The 15,380-nt window shown below is 37.8% G+C and overlaps 1 protein-coding gene across 1 annotated transcript; it reads right to left on the bottom strand.

Annotated features, from left to right (window-relative positions):
- Positions 1–782: 782 nt before the first annotated feature.
- On the bottom strand, positions 783–12,206 carry cwc25 (CWC25 spliceosome associated protein homolog). Its single transcript, XM_057844682.1, has 9 exons — positions 12,027–12,206; positions 11,756–11,928; positions 11,431–11,667; positions 7,181–7,250; positions 6,935–7,083; positions 6,777–6,849; positions 6,508–6,704; positions 1,332–1,499; positions 783–1,240 (listed from the first exon to the last, which is right to left on the bottom strand). The coding sequence occupies exons 1-9, from the start codon at positions 12,042–12,044 to the stop codon at positions 1,129–1,131; spliced, it is 1,197 nt and encodes a 398-aa protein (XP_057700665.1). The 5' UTR covers positions 12,045–12,206; the 3' UTR covers positions 783–1,128.
- Between the last annotated feature and the right edge of the window lie 3,174 nt (positions 12,207–15,380).

The following is a 15,380-nucleotide window of genomic DNA, read 5'->3' as shown; positions in this document are numbered from 1 at the left end:
TAGATATGCCCCCCCCCCCCCCAAAACCCTGTTCTCCCCTACTTGCATGTTTATGCAGACCACCTGACTGAAATTTTATTGCTATCTTGTTCTTTTAGTATGTTAGTTTTATTAAGCACATTCCATTCTTAAATACTGTATTGCTACCAAGTGTGAGGTTATTACACCAACCCAAAAAATTCATTAAAACTCAAACCACTGGTTCTTAACCTTGCTAAAAGTACCAAACCCCACAAGTTTCACATGTGGGTTCACCGAATCCTTCGGAATTTGATAATAAAACAATTTTTTTTTTTCCAAATTCCATACCAATATATCTAACCTAGCAAGCAAATTTAGCAAATTCCCATTCAAAATCTCATTTTGACAGCATGTTTTATAAACCGGTAAAAATTTGAGACCACGCTGCCCATTGGTCTGTTGTATTCCCTCATAACAAGCGCGAGTCAACCTTCCACTGAGCAAACTAGTTCCTCCTCCAATCAGTTCAAGGACTAGCAGTTAAAAAAACAGGATTAAGTCTGTAAATTGGGAGCAAACCAGTCCAAAACCTGACCTTAAAAGCCACTTTGTCAAGATTTAATCAGCATAAGAAAATAGAGCTCTAGGTTTCTTTACCTTTGCCGAACCCCTTAGACTTACTCACCAAACCCCTGGGGTTCGATCGAACCTAGGTTAAGAACCACTGACTCAAACAAATGAAGCTAAATGATGTAGTCGTGTGACCCTCAAACAGCTGTGTGTAAACATTTGAGCAAGTGGTTAATTGAGAGCACAAGCAATAACCAGTTCCGTAAATTTTAATCCATTACGTTTTGCAAGACCACGTAACTTTAAAAATAAAACCATGACAAGCACGATTTGACCGGATAAAATGGAAGGAAAATACTTTACAATGTTTACATAAGAAACTGCCTTTACACACACAAGCTAAGAATTTTTGCTTTTTGTTTTTTTTTAATATAAAATTATTCTATTAACACTGAACACAAAATAGATTTTACATGTAGGTTAATCACAACACATCCATTTCTCTACTAAGCACCGTATATCAATTAAAGGAGCACTATTCTTCTGAATAAACGTTTTGGAATCAGTATGTACAGTATATTGTAGTATATCAGTATATCATCTCTTCATAAAATTGTCCAATGACGCTGGCGTCCTCTGAATGGAGTGGATATTCCTTTTGACTCTGTCCTCTAAAGATGACGTGGCTGCGCTCTCTAACTTCATGTCACTGCAAAAACAAATGCACAATTTGAGACTTGATAATCTTCGACACCAAAATCTGTGTAAAGATGATCTGTGTTCAAAACAGCAAAACATACTGAATAAAGCCAGCATGGTGGTCACGCTTGGAATTTTGTTCCCGCAGTTTTTCTTGCTCATCTTGCTTCTTGTATCTTCTCACATTATTCTCCCTGTCCTCGTCTCTCAGCTTTGCCTGGTCCATCATGGCTTTTCTCTTCTGCTCCAGCTCCTCTGCAGAGAGCTTCCTGCAAGAAAAATATGACAAAAGCGGATTGAATTTTTGGGGAAATCAGATCAATGGTCTCTTTTTCTTCCATGGATAATCACGTTCGGCGACTTCCAAATATTCTTAAATTTGGCAGAGCAATGCCAGTGTGTACAGTCAAGTCCATAAATATTGTGACATTGACACAGTTCTTTTTTTTGGGGTCTTAAGATGCGTTTTGTCACGCCACATTGCATCACTCAACCTACGTCCGTTGCCAAATGCTGTTGAAATTGAAGTCTGCGTACCCCCAACAACTTTCACTCGACGTAAATATAAGTGATATAACAACTTTAATCTCAAAATTTGACTACTTTTATCTCCAGGTATTACTTCAATCTGCTAATATTGCGCCAAAAGTAGTGTTGTGTTGATAAAAACCTAACTTTGGTAAAAGTCTCAGCCCATGAAACCAAACAACAAAACTACTTGTTTCAAAGTTTCATTTACTATGAATAAAATACTTTTCTTCCATTACTCTTAGTTTTATTGAATTGTTAAACTGTTCCTGTTTTTTGGGTCACCCTGTATATGCATATACATGTACCGTACATTAGGTGTGACAATTAGGGCTGCAGCTATCGATTATTTTAGTAATAGTAGAAGGCCTGTCGCGATAACAAAAATTTTAGTGTGCGATAATTTGTCTCATAAATTCTTATGATATGCGATATTATTGCGCCCCCCCCCCAATTTTTTTAAAAACCAATTTACATTAACACAGTGAGAATACAGTATATATTAATAGATCAGGTACACCTATTTAAACGCGATGTTTACTCTTAAATTCAAAAATACTTTTTAAGAAATCACAACTAAAAACAATAGACCATGCCTCTTAAGTAAAAGACAACAATATTAATACTAGAGGAGTTCCAAAAAATCGATTATTACATGCATCGCGATTCGACACGTGACGATTCGATTACGATTCATAAAGGTTAAAAAACGATTATTTTCACTCCTAACAACGCTCGTAGCGAAACGAAATTCAAGACACGTCTGCGGCCCGGACACCGTTAACGGACGCACACACAACGTTATGATGGATGCTCCCAGTTACTGGAAGATAGATTTACTCCTTTTTAAAAGACTGGAAAATAAATTTGTGTATATGGCAGGCAGGACCAGAAGCCGGTCGCGCTTTTGTGCGCATTTTTAGAGCGAGAGGGGAAGAGAGATAGTTCTTTGCTCGTTGCTCCTTGCCTTTCAGATGACCAGCTGTAGTTTTAAGGCATTTCAATTAAAAAAAAATATCCTGAGTGTGTTGCTAAGACCCGTGTGCATCTATAAGAGGTGAGTACAAGAACCCTCTTGTACTGTTTAGCCTTTATTGTTGTTGTTTTTGAGATGTTAATAGTTAGCGCCGAGCGCTAAGCTAATGAGCTAATTCGCTAACGTGTATTTCATATGCAGAACTTGTAAAACCATGATAAAGTACAGTGGTAACACTACAAACATGCGAAATAGAAAGAGAAGAAAGTGCGCGCGCTGTAATGAGTGTGAGTGTAGCAGTGTCGAGACCAGTTGAGATTTCCACCTGTTACTCCAAGAGGTAACACTGTGAAAACAAAGTATACTGGTTAAAAGAAGTCTTATTTCTAAAGACACTTTGTTTGTGTCCAGAAAATGTCGAATTCATTCCACCAGTGTAAATTTCATTGCATTGTTGAGAGAAATGAGTACTCCCTTTAAAATAGTTAAGCATTTTGCACTTTCTTGTAAAACGAAATAAATAAAAAAGCAGCTTAAGGGCAGCTTTTTGTTGTATGGGCATTATTCCATCTTTCCTGTTGAATCATAAGGATATTTTAAATAAATAATGGACATAAATTTGCTTGGCTGCTTTAGTAATCAGTGCTGCACGATACATCGATAATCGTGATAACCGCGATAACCGCGATCATAGACGATATCGCGATAATCGATTAAAGCTCGAATCGTGGCGTCCTGAATCGTAATCGAATCGGATCGTGGGGTGCCTAAGATGGCACACCCCTAATTAATACCGCACAGAAACACAGAAGGAAAAAAAAAAAAAAAAGTCTTTTTCAAGAAGAAAAATAAAATGGCAATTAATAACTTAAGCATTTAGGCAAAAGAAAACTTTTCCCCTCATAGTTTCAGCTGTGGCGTTCGATGTGTACTATTCTGATTTGATGTTTTCCGAGGCACCTTGAAGCGCACGCACGCTGATGTTTTGTTCATGTGATGCGGCACAGCCTGCCGAGAGCTACAGGTATAGGAAGTGTTGTTAGCGCCGTGTGTTAATAAAAAACAAAGTTGTCAGCACGGCGTGTGTTTGATATCATTGCCAGAAAAACGCAGATAATAGGACACCATACAGCTTCCTTCTTAATGTTGTCCTTATAATGATGATCTGCTGCATCATAAATCTCTTTGTGACTTTCCACCTCCATGATGAAGCGTTCTTTGTCCATGTTCGCTGGTTAAACTGTGAATAAGCAACTGGGCCGTTGACTCCAGGCCCGGCTCCGCCCATTTTGACGGATGCGTCTCCGGCAAAAATAGTAATCTATTAGTAATCGATGAACTAGTTAGTTCAAATAATCGGATAAGGAACATAGAAAATTAAAATACCTGAGCAGAGCCTCAAACGGTATAACAAAAAACAAAAACAAAAAAAATGTGGGTCTAAATACAACAAAAGAACAATTGGCTAACTTACACAGCAGAAGTCCTGCTAGCTTAAATGCTATAAAAAGAATTATTATTTTACAATCGGCTAAATATTCCAATATATTATGAATGCATTAAAAAACAATCTTACACAAAAACTTGTCTTATGTTGATTTTAACAGGGAGCAGCTGGATTAAGTCATGTGAAATGAGCTTTGTCATATTCACTGTCGCCACTAGAGGGCAGTGTATCCACACAAATCAATAAAACTAAATGCAAAGACTTTCAAAACAAGCCATTACAACGCCACTTTAGTTAAACAAATACTCGAAGCAGCAAAATTGAATTTGAATCCATTTACTAATCGAATTACTTGATTTAATCGATTAGTAGTTGCAGCACTAGTGACAATATATCTATATGGTGACATATCACAATACTTTGTATCCCGATAGCTTATCAATACACTCCTGCTGAGAATCAATGTCATTTCAAATAAGTGTCATTTAAAAAAAAAAAAAAAATACATGGGACGAACAGCTTGCTAGAAAAAAAATCAGCAAATGTCCATATGATAACTCATTGGCTGCCATACAGTCATTTGCTGTCTATCCTCCCACTTCAAATAGATTGGACGTCTACAAGTAATAAACTCCCCACCATATCGTGAGCCTTGCATCGAAACCCGTGAGGTATACAGTGGTTCCCACCTAACATACAGTCATATCAAAAAATTAGGACACCCCATTAAAAATTCATTTCTTTATTCAGAAACGTTCGCCTATCAATGTCTGATCTTGTTTTTCTTTATCACTGGAAAAGAAAGTAATTTAATTGCAGGTAAACAACAAAAATTAACATTGTTTTAGTCATTAAACCAAATATATCAACAAAAATGCATATTCTAACGAGGAAAAAGTTAGGACAGCCTACCAACTAATAGCTAGTTACGCCCTCTGGCTGAAATAATTTCAGTGAGACGCTTTTTGTAGCCATCTACCAGTCTTTGACATCGGTCTGAAGAAAGCTTGCCCCACTGCTCAACGCAGAATACTTTCACAGTGAGATGTTTGAGGAGTTTCTTGCATGTAAAACCCGTTTCAAGTCACCCCACAGCATCTCAATTGGATTAAGATATGGGCTTTGACTCGGCCATTCCAAGACTCTCCATTTCTTTTCATCCAGTCCTTGGTGTATTTACTGGTAATTTTTGGGTTATTGTCATGTTGCAGGGTCCTGTTTTGCTTCAGCTTAAATTTTTGCACAGACGATTGTTGATGTTCCTCAAGCACCGTATGATACATGATAGAATTCTATAATAGTGAGGTGGCCAGGTCCTACTGTAGCAAAGCATCCCCAAACCATGACAGTTCCACCTCCATGCTTCACAGTTGGTATGAGGTTCTTTTCCTGGAATGCTGTCCTGGGTTTAGGCCAAACATGTCCTCTGTTCTGGTGTCCAAATAATTCAATTTTACATTCATCTGTCCAAAAAACATTATTCCAGAAGTCCTGGTCTTAGTCTACGTTCACTCTGGCAAACTTCAGTCTGGCCTTTATGTTTTTCTTGGAGAGCAAAGGTTTCCTCCTTGCACACCTCCCATGAAGGTTAAATTTGGGAGTCTCTTTCATATTGTAGAGGCATGCACTTTCACATCAACAGTTGCAAAAGCCTGCTGTAGGTCCCGTAATGACATTTTAGGGTTTTTGGAGACTTCTTTTAGCATCTTGCGGTCTGCTCTCGGGGTGAACTTGCTTGGACGGCCAGAGCTGGGGATGTTGGCAGTTGTTTTGAATGTCCTCCACTTGTAGAATATTTTCTTGACAGTGGAATGGCGGATTTTATATTCGTTTGAGATCGTTTGAAATCTCTTAACAGACTCTTAAGCGTCTACAATCTTCTGTCTGAAGGCCTCAACAGCTCCCTTGATCTCACCATGCTGTTTTCTCTCACTTCAACAGTCAGTCACTGTTGAATGTATTCTGCGTCGAGGAGTGGGGCAAACTTTCTTAAGACCAATGTCAAAGACAGGTAGATGGCTACAAAAGCCAGCTGACTTAAGTTATTTCAGCCAAAATGGGTAAAACTAGGTATTAGATGGTAGGGTGTCCTCACTTATTCCTCAGTTAGAATATGCATTTTTGTTGATCTAAAATGAGTAAAACAATGTTAATTTTTGTTGTTTACCTGCAATTAAATCACTTTCTTTTCTCGAGATAAAGAAAAACAAGATCAGACATTGATATGTTAATATTCCTTAATGAAGACCTGAATATTTAATGAGTTGTCCTAAATTTTTCACATGACTGTCCACACTATGAACAATATTTCCAACCCAAAACTTACTTTGACACATGATTCCTCTGCCTTTGGTAGCGTTCTTTCTGTGGGCTACGAGCCCTGACTTCCATTTTCCTGTCGCTTCGGTGTGAGGAAGAGGAGTAACTTTCGCCATTTTTTCTTGCGGGAGATCGGCTTCGACTCCTCTCATGGCGTCTTGAGTGATTCAAAGCAGAGGAGTGGTGTTGTTTGCCTGCAGGGAGCTACAATGTAAAAGCAAGAGTGAGTAAGAGGACCACTGACGCGTGTGACTTGAGGTTTAGCAGCTTACTGACCAGGAGGCCGTAGCCTGGAAGATGATGGGAGTGAGGTTTGTCGTGAGAGGAAATTCCATCTCGAGTGTGTGACCTGAAAGGTACATTTAAGAGTGTCATTCAGTTTTAAAATTAATCAACGCTCCTAAATAATCTTGTTGACACTTTTATTACATAACCTGTATTTTTTGTCATCGTCATCTGAACTGGAAACCGAGTGGCTTCTTTTGTGTTTCTTCTCCTTTCTTCTGTCTTTGTCTCCCTTCTTTTCCTTTTTGTCCTTCTTCCTTTTCTTTTTCTTGTCTTTCACGTCAAGATTCTGACGCAGCTGTGAAAGTTCAATAAAGTTTTATATAAATGTTATCTAACTTTGTCATATCTTTCGTTGAAGCATCTTGACAGTCAAAATCATTTCATTTTTTTACCATTTCTTTAATTTTCTTCATCTTCACTGGATTTGTCAAGACCTCTCTCTTCTTTGCTTCCTCACGTTTTCTTGAGTGCAAAACAGAATGTATAAAACCACACACATGACATTAGGGGTGTGACAGTATATCGAGATGGTGATGTATCGCGATACTTTGTATCCCAAAAGTTATCGATATGCTTTGCCAATAATCAATATATCGTTTTAAATAGGTGTCATTGTCTGGGGAAAAAAACTAAATAAACAACAGGTTGCTACTAAAATCTTCCACTAGAATAGTGTCTGTGTTAGCTCATTGGCTGCCATTGACGGCACTAGACGTCCCAATGCATTTTGAATGGGAAGGTCAAAGATATAACTGGACGTCTAGCACAGTCAGTGGCACTGAAACAGAGCATTCACATGGAGTCTTCCCAGTTTGGGGGGTATTTATAGGTCACTTCATCTTCATTCTGGGTCATACCCTGTTGATTTTGAGTCACGACATTCTTAATGTTTAGTTAACATTAACAGACATTCGACATATTTACGTGAAATAAATGCTAACTGCACGTTTGTTTTTTTTTTGCTTTTAACCAAGAAACGAGACTGTTTTACGTCCATAACTATAAAGAATTCAGGGATTCAAGCATTTATTCACAAGAATTCCAACGTAAAAAGCTCTTTGTCCATGTTTCCACTGGGTCAGCTTTGACAGAGATAGCCCCCCTATAGGCATGTGCCGGTATGAGATTTTGACGGTACGATAACCGTCAGCAAAAATACCGCGGTTTCACGGTATTGCAATTATAGCTCCAAAATGTGTTCTTTTGAGATGTATGGGTTATTTTTTTATTTTTTTCCCCATTGAACAGTTTTTTTTTTTTTTCAGAACATAGTTGCAAATTGGAAAATGAATATATTGTTAAAACAAATTATCAATAAAAAAAACAAATATTTTAAATAAAATTAAAATAAATATCACTTATAGATTATAGCCACAGCCACAGCTCAAGTTGCTCAAGATTAGAGCAAGAACAAAATCATTTCTATAAAAAAGTAAAAACACTTCTGAATAATTTTTTTTTTTTAAATTCTACTGCATGACTTTTTTTTTGAGGGTGGAAAGTGAAGTTTCGCCATTTTCAGCCACTGTGTCAGCTCTAGTCTACATGATGTCATGCCTATGTGTTAAATGACAAAGAATTCATAAGTTAATAAGTTAGTTAAAAATGTATAAGTTAGTTTAAAGTGTAAATATTGTTGTGGAAAGGTTTCATCTAAACAAACAAAAAAAAAAACATTGGGAGTGAGACCTCTACTTGATCCAGCGAACGTGGATTTGCTTAGGGCAAGAGGATCTTTCGCAATTAGCGATCTTTCATGCTATCCCCTTTTTCCCTTCATTCAAGCGAATCAAGCTTGTTTTCTTACTCTGCGACTAGAGGTGTGCAAAATTTCCGATTCTTAGATTATTCGCGATTCGGCCGTGGAAGATTCGAGAACGATTCACAAACATCCAAATTCCGATTATTGAAATATGCCAAGTAAAGCGGAAGTACAACACACTCAGCGCGCCGCGCGGTCTTCGGGACGGAACGGAGCGGAAGTAGCTAAACATTATGCTTCTCATTAACCGGCCCCTCGGGTAATGCCAACACTCAACTCACGGCTCTAGCTCAACTCATGCCACGAGATAAAAAAACACAACAACATACCTGACTGCTGCCGAAAAGCTGCTACAAGTACAGCTAAGCTACATAATGTTACGGTAGATATCATTTATATAGACTCGATGGACTAGATGGATTATAGACTCGGTAGCGGTAGCAGCACATCTGCAAAAAGCTAGATGCGGGCGTTAGTAAACGGCCGCCATCTTAAAGCAGTAAACTTCCCTGCAATGCTGTTGTAGCGAACCTTCCAAGCAAACCTAATTAACTTTTTATCTAAAATACTCCTAAATCGGTAAAATATTGACTTGAATCTATCTTTAAAATAGTTTTAAAACTTTCACATGTCAAAAGTAGACAAAAGGGAAATTATGGAATGGAACGGGAGCAATTTTAACAACTTTAACGGTTGATTCACAACATTAAATTAATTGAATGTAGTTTAAAGCTGCTGATACAGAATGGGGACTGAAGTTTTTTTTATTTAATGTTATTTTGTATATTTGTTTACTGCTATAAGTTAACTTGATACTGAAATAGTAGTTTGGTTTAGCCTGAGAGTATTTTTGAACAATTTTGGAACTAATGTACAAAACTTTATTAAAAAAAAAAAAAAAAAAAAAAAAAAAAAAAAAAGGAGGGGGGTGCATCAATAATCATTTTATAATCGAATCGGAGCCTCTGAATCGTAATCGTAATCGAATCGTTAGGTGCCCAAAGATTCCCAGCTCTATCTGCGACTGTAACACTCGACGAAGTTGCTCTCCCAGCTAAGCTTAGGCTAACATTCGTCTTTGTAAGCTTTTAGTTAGTTTGTATATTGAATTTGAAAGGAAAATGTGTTTTGTTTTTGGCGAACTTTTCATGGTGCTAATCTGTTGAAGCTACTCACACATGGAAAATTCCAATTGTACAACGTTTTAAATGTATTCATTTTGTATATTCCACTTACCACGATTTGAGAGCTTAATAAATTGAAGAAAAGTACGCCTTATGTTTGGAGTATTTGTTTTTGGGTTCACTGGCTGTCTAGCCGATCGATCACTTTCACACACAGCAACAAACGGGAGGGGGTGAGCGCTGCCGCGACAAGCCACTTCTGGCTGCATTTTTGACACATGAAAAATAGCGAATACTGTACTACGGTCTGACGGAAAATTTTAGAGGTTTTGAAACCGCGACGTTTTCACACCACGGTAAACCGTGAAACCGGTAACCGGCACATGCCTACCCCCCTATGAATCGGCCCTGCGCCCTGTGTCCCGTCAATATCATTATGAAGTCTATTCCCAGCCCTACTTGACATAACAATACACTCTGTGTTTGAAATTTAGAATAATTGTTATTGGAGCAAAGCCTAGTGCAGATGACACTAGTATCTTTTCCTCTGGGGGGGACTTACATGAACTCCTGGGGAGGGTTTCTGATGAGATTTGTAAACTGAAAGCATGGTTTAATAGAAACAAATTATCATTAAACTTAAGTAAAACTAAATTTATGTTATTTAGCAGCCACAATAAATATAGTCAAGTACAGATACAGATAGACGGGGTGAATATTGAAAGGGTCCATGAAAATAAGTTTCTTGCCGTTGTAATTGATGACAAGGTTAATTGGAAAGCTCATATAAAACATATACAAAGTAAATTAGCAAGAAGCATTTCAGTTCTGAATAAAGCAAAACACCTTCTTGATAATAAATTACTCCACATTCTTTACTGCTCTTTAATCCTGCCATATTTACACTACTGTGCAGAGGTCTGGGGTAATACTTATAAATGTACAATAAATTCACTATCCATTTTGCAAAAAAGAGCCATAAGAATAATACATAATGCTGGTTATAGGGATCATACTAATATATTATTTTTAAAATCCAGAACTTTAAAACTCACTGACTTGGTTCATTTTCAAACAGCTCAGCTCATGTATAAGGTTATCCACATGTTACTTCCTGGCAATATACAGAAGTTGTTTACTAACAGAGAAGGTCATTACAGTTTGAGAGGGGAGCTTCACTTACAGCATCAGAGAGTACGGACTACATTAAAAAGCTTTTGTGTTTCTGTTTGTGGAGTAAGGCTGTGGAATAAGTTAGATGAGGGGCTCAAGCAATGTCCAAGCATGACCCAGTCTAGGAAGTGGTATAAACACATGGTTTTCACAGGGTATAGGGAAGAGGAAGGGTTCTAATATAGGGGGTTTTCACATATCTGTTATTGGCTGGTACTTTTTATTTCATTTCATTTTTATTTTGTCTTGCATCTTATGTATATGGTTGCATTATTTCTTTGTTGATATGAGGCCTAATTAAATAAGGTGGACTGATATTATTGAGGAATAGAAAAGGGGGGTAGGTTTTAATAAGCAAATGCTTCATCCTACTCCTTTTTGGACACAATGAATAAATTCTAATACTTATTATTATTATTATTGTCTTAAATATTGTTGCTGTTATCTCAAGCATTATAATTGGTTTGTCTATTTTTTTTGTTTTGTTTTGTTTGTTTGTTATTTTTATTTTCTCATGTCCAAAATAAAGCATTCTCACTCTGTGTTTGAAATTTAAAATAATTGTTAATGGAGCAAAGCCTACCTGATTTCAAACAGAGGGTCTTCCCTGATCTTGGCAGCCATGTCCATGCTGGACGTAGCAGCGACGGGGCTGAAGATGGAGCCGGGCAGAAGTCCAGTTTCTGCTGATGGGCCACTTTCAGGTTCCTCATACTGGTCTGTGATCTGCTTGTCGATGGGACGTCCCATGAGATACTCATCTCTGGACACCTGACTAGAAGGACCTTGGTACATCCAGTCTAGCCGATCATCCTTCTTTCTGTTAATGTGCAAAATCATAAATTATGACACAACCTGACTGACGTCGCCGTTTTTTTTTTTTAGACTGCAAAATTGTGAGTACTAACTTTATGGCACCGGTTTCTTCAGCGTATCTAGTCATTTCCTCGCGGGCTCTTTCCTCCTTCAGCTCTTTCTGAAGCTCTTCGATTTTCTTACGTTCGGATTCATGTTTTTGCTCGGCTTTCCAAACGCGTTCGATGTTTTTCATAGTCTGGGGGTGCCAGCTCTTCTTTAAATTCTAGCGCAGGACAAGTGGAAGCCATTAAGCAGGGTCTTCACAAGACACAATTTGTACAACATTTCAAACTCCTCCGTCTTTTAAAACATCGTACTTACCAGATCTCCGCCCCCCATTTTGAAGCCTTGGTTTCTGGTCAACGATGAAAAAAAAAAAAAAAATCAAAATTAAGTATATAGCCTTTTTCCAAACGTTTTTCGTTCACAAAACAGTCAAGAACCGAGGGCCGATTCGGTCCATGTTTGTGCTCTACTTTTGTGGTATTGTTTCCTGTTTGTAATATTCTTCTTCCGGTTCGTCTATGGTGCGTTCAATGCCTTGATCAATGTTGTGTGAATGCAACGATTTGCTCTAATCCACGTCTGAAATAGATGACACAAGCGATTATTAATTCAACTAAAAGAAAAATATAACCGTTATTCTATAATCTTTTGTTAATTGGTAGAGTGATGTTTCATTTATTGTGTATTTGGTATGTAATTCTTTTGCGGCAAAACACTTTTAGATCAAAATTTGAGTAGCAGGGAATTTATGAACACATCAATTACGTCATGGCCCATTTTGCTGATTTTTAGAGAATTTTGCAAACAGTTTTAAATTACATGACGACTGATTGATTAATTCGTCTACCACCACATTATTTTTTTAAAATAAATTTAACGTAAAAACAACATGTTATAGGTAAGTTTTAATAATTATTTATAAAATGTTGAGAATAATGTTTAATATTTAAATACTGGGAGCAGGTCTGGCCCTGGGCATAGACAAGCTAGGGGGTTGCGTAGGGCGTCATCTAGAGGCGGGGGCGTCAAATTGCTTCGGTGGAAAAAAATACCCTAAATAAAGTTCTCACGCTATGCTTCCAGAACATTTTCTGACATATCAAGTACATTTAAATAGGCTACATATATAAATATTTGCCGTTTCCAACCTGGGTCGTATTAGCCACCTGCTATTTTGGGCAACATAGTAGGCAGGGACTAACAATCCAAGCTTGCAGTATGTAAGCAGATCCACTTCATGAAAAAGGACAAATAATGGAAGGTAATTAAGTCAAAAGTCATTCAAAATCACAATTTCAAAACAAAACTAGAATTATCACATAAAAACACATTAAATAGCATTACTAGCAATTAATGAAAGCACAGAACATGAAGTTTAAATGCTATTTATAGCTCTAGTGCCGCAATGCATGCTGGGAGACTGAGGCATGTTGTATGACAACAGTGTTGCAGCAGGTGGCAGGAGGGGGTTGTCTGTCTCTGTCTATGTTGAGAATTCTATGGCTATTTATTCAAAATATATATATATGAATGTGTATGTATTAGATTATGACCTAAATATAAGAATTGTTATAATTATAATGCGCTATTCATTTATATTTAGAAACAACAGTGTTTTGGCAAAATACAAAGTATTGTTTTGTTTATATCTTTTTCAGTTTTGAATTCTCAGCATCACCTCCCCACATGGTGTCCCCTCGGTAAGAGTAAACAGCAACACTACTTGTATGAGATAACATATATTCAGTCATGTGAAAAAAATAGGACATCACATTTAATATTCAGTTCTTTATTATGAAATGTTCACATATCAATCGCTGATCTTGTTTTTCTTTATCTCTGGAAAAGAAAGTGATTTAATTGCAGGTGAACAGCAAAAAATAACATTCTATGAACCAAATACATCAAAGAAAATGCATATTCTAACTGAGGAAAAAGTTAGGACCCCCTTTGGCTTCAATAAGACGCTTTATGTCGCCATTTATCAGTCTTTGACATCCGTCTGAATAAAGTTTACTTCACTCCTCAACGGAGAATATTTTCAGCTGTGAGATGTTTTCAGGGGTTTCTTGTATTTACAGCCCGTTTCAAGTCACCCCATAGCAGCCCAATGGGATTAAGATCTGGGCTTTGACTCAGCCTTTCCAGGACTCGCTATTTCTTCCTTTTCAGCCAGTCCTTGGTGGATTTACTGGTATGTTTTGGTGTCATTGTAGTGTTGCAGGGGCAAGTTACACTTCAGCTTTAATTTTTTTCTCAGATAATTTCACATGTTCCTCAAGCACCCTCTGATTCACGATAGAAGTCATGGTGGATTCTATGATGGTGAGCTGGCCAGGTCCTGCTGCAGCAAAGCATCCCCAAACCATGACTTTACCTCCATGCTTCACAGTTGGTATGAGGTTCTTTTCCTGGAATGCTGTATTGCATGGGTCTCCAAACCGGTCCTCGAGGGCCGCTGTGGGTCCTGGTTTTTGTTCATACCGATCAAGCACAGACCTTTTAACCAATGTGGTTTCTACTAAGACAAGCAGCACCTGACTACAATCAACTGATTACACTTCTAAAACACCAGATTGGTGAAAAGGTGTGGTCTTGTTTTGTTGGAGTGAAATCCTGCACCCACTGTGGCCCTTTGTGGAATAGTTTGGAGACCACTGCTATATTGGGTTTACGCCAAACATGTCCTCTGTTCTGGTGTCCAAATAATTCAATTTTAGATTCATCTGTCCAAAGAACATTGTTTCAGAAGTCCTGGTCTTTGTCTACATTCACTCTGGCAAACCTCAGTCTGGCCTTCATGTTCTTCTTGGAGAGCAAAGGTTTCCTCCTTGCACACCTCCCATGAAGGTTAAACTTGTGAAGTCTCTTTCCGATTGTAGAGGCATGCACTTTCACATCAACAGTAGCAAGAGCCTACTGTAGGACCCGTGACGACATTTTAGAGTTTTTGGAGACTTAGCCTCTTGCGGTCTGCTCTCGGGGTGAACTTGCTTGATTGGCTGGACCTGGGCATGTTGGCAGTTGTTTTGAACATCCTCCACTTGTAGACTATTTTCCGGACAGTGGAATGGTTGATTTTATATTCTTTTGAGATCTTTTGAAATCCTTTACCAGACTCATAAGCGTCGACAATCTTCTTTTTGAAGGCCTCAGACAGCTCCTTTGATCTCACCATGGTGTTTTCTCTCACGTCATCAGTCAGGGGCACATCAAACTAAATGTGAGGTTTAAATGGCAAGCCTCCTTCAAAACACTGGGTCATGATATTGTAATCATGTGCACCACATGCGATACCCCTGTGTGTGATTTTAGCCATTTTAAGTGGGATTGAATGGGGGATGTCCTCATTTATTCCTCAGCAGAAATTGCATTTATTTACATTTTGCAGAAAATTATTTTTAAAAAAAATAAATCCTTTTTTCAGTTTTAATTGTTTGGTTCTATTACTTGAATCTCTCATGATAGTTGAAATTGATATTGCATATCCATATGACCAAATATGTTCGAAAACACACAAGCTTCCATAGTGTGTCCTAATTTTTTCACATGACTGTATTTAATGATAATATTTTTTTGTTGGTTTCACTATTTGTTCTGAACTTTACTCTCTTCTTCCTTTCTCTCTGTTGCCCCAAAGCTTTCTCTGAATAAACAACACAACATAAA

This window comes from Corythoichthys intestinalis, chromosome 8, assembly GCF_030265065.1.
Source record: "Corythoichthys intestinalis isolate RoL2023-P3 chromosome 8, ASM3026506v1, whole genome shotgun sequence".
NCBI lineage: Eukaryota > Metazoa > Chordata > Actinopteri > Syngnathiformes > Syngnathidae > Corythoichthys > Corythoichthys intestinalis.
This window is presented reverse-complemented; position numbering and strand designations above follow the sequence as displayed.

Bases quoted from the DNA above. Each gene is read 5' to 3' on its own strand.
- cwc25 (XM_057844682.1), bottom strand. The intron at 7,251-11,430 runs GTAGGCTTTGCT...TTTGCACTCAAG, and splicing joins GACCCTCTGTTTGAAATCAG to AAAACGTGAGGAAGCAAAGA. The intron at 6,850-6,934 runs GTTATGTAATAA...TGTACCTTTCAG, and splicing joins GACGATGACAAAAAATACAG to GTCACACACTCGAGATGGAA.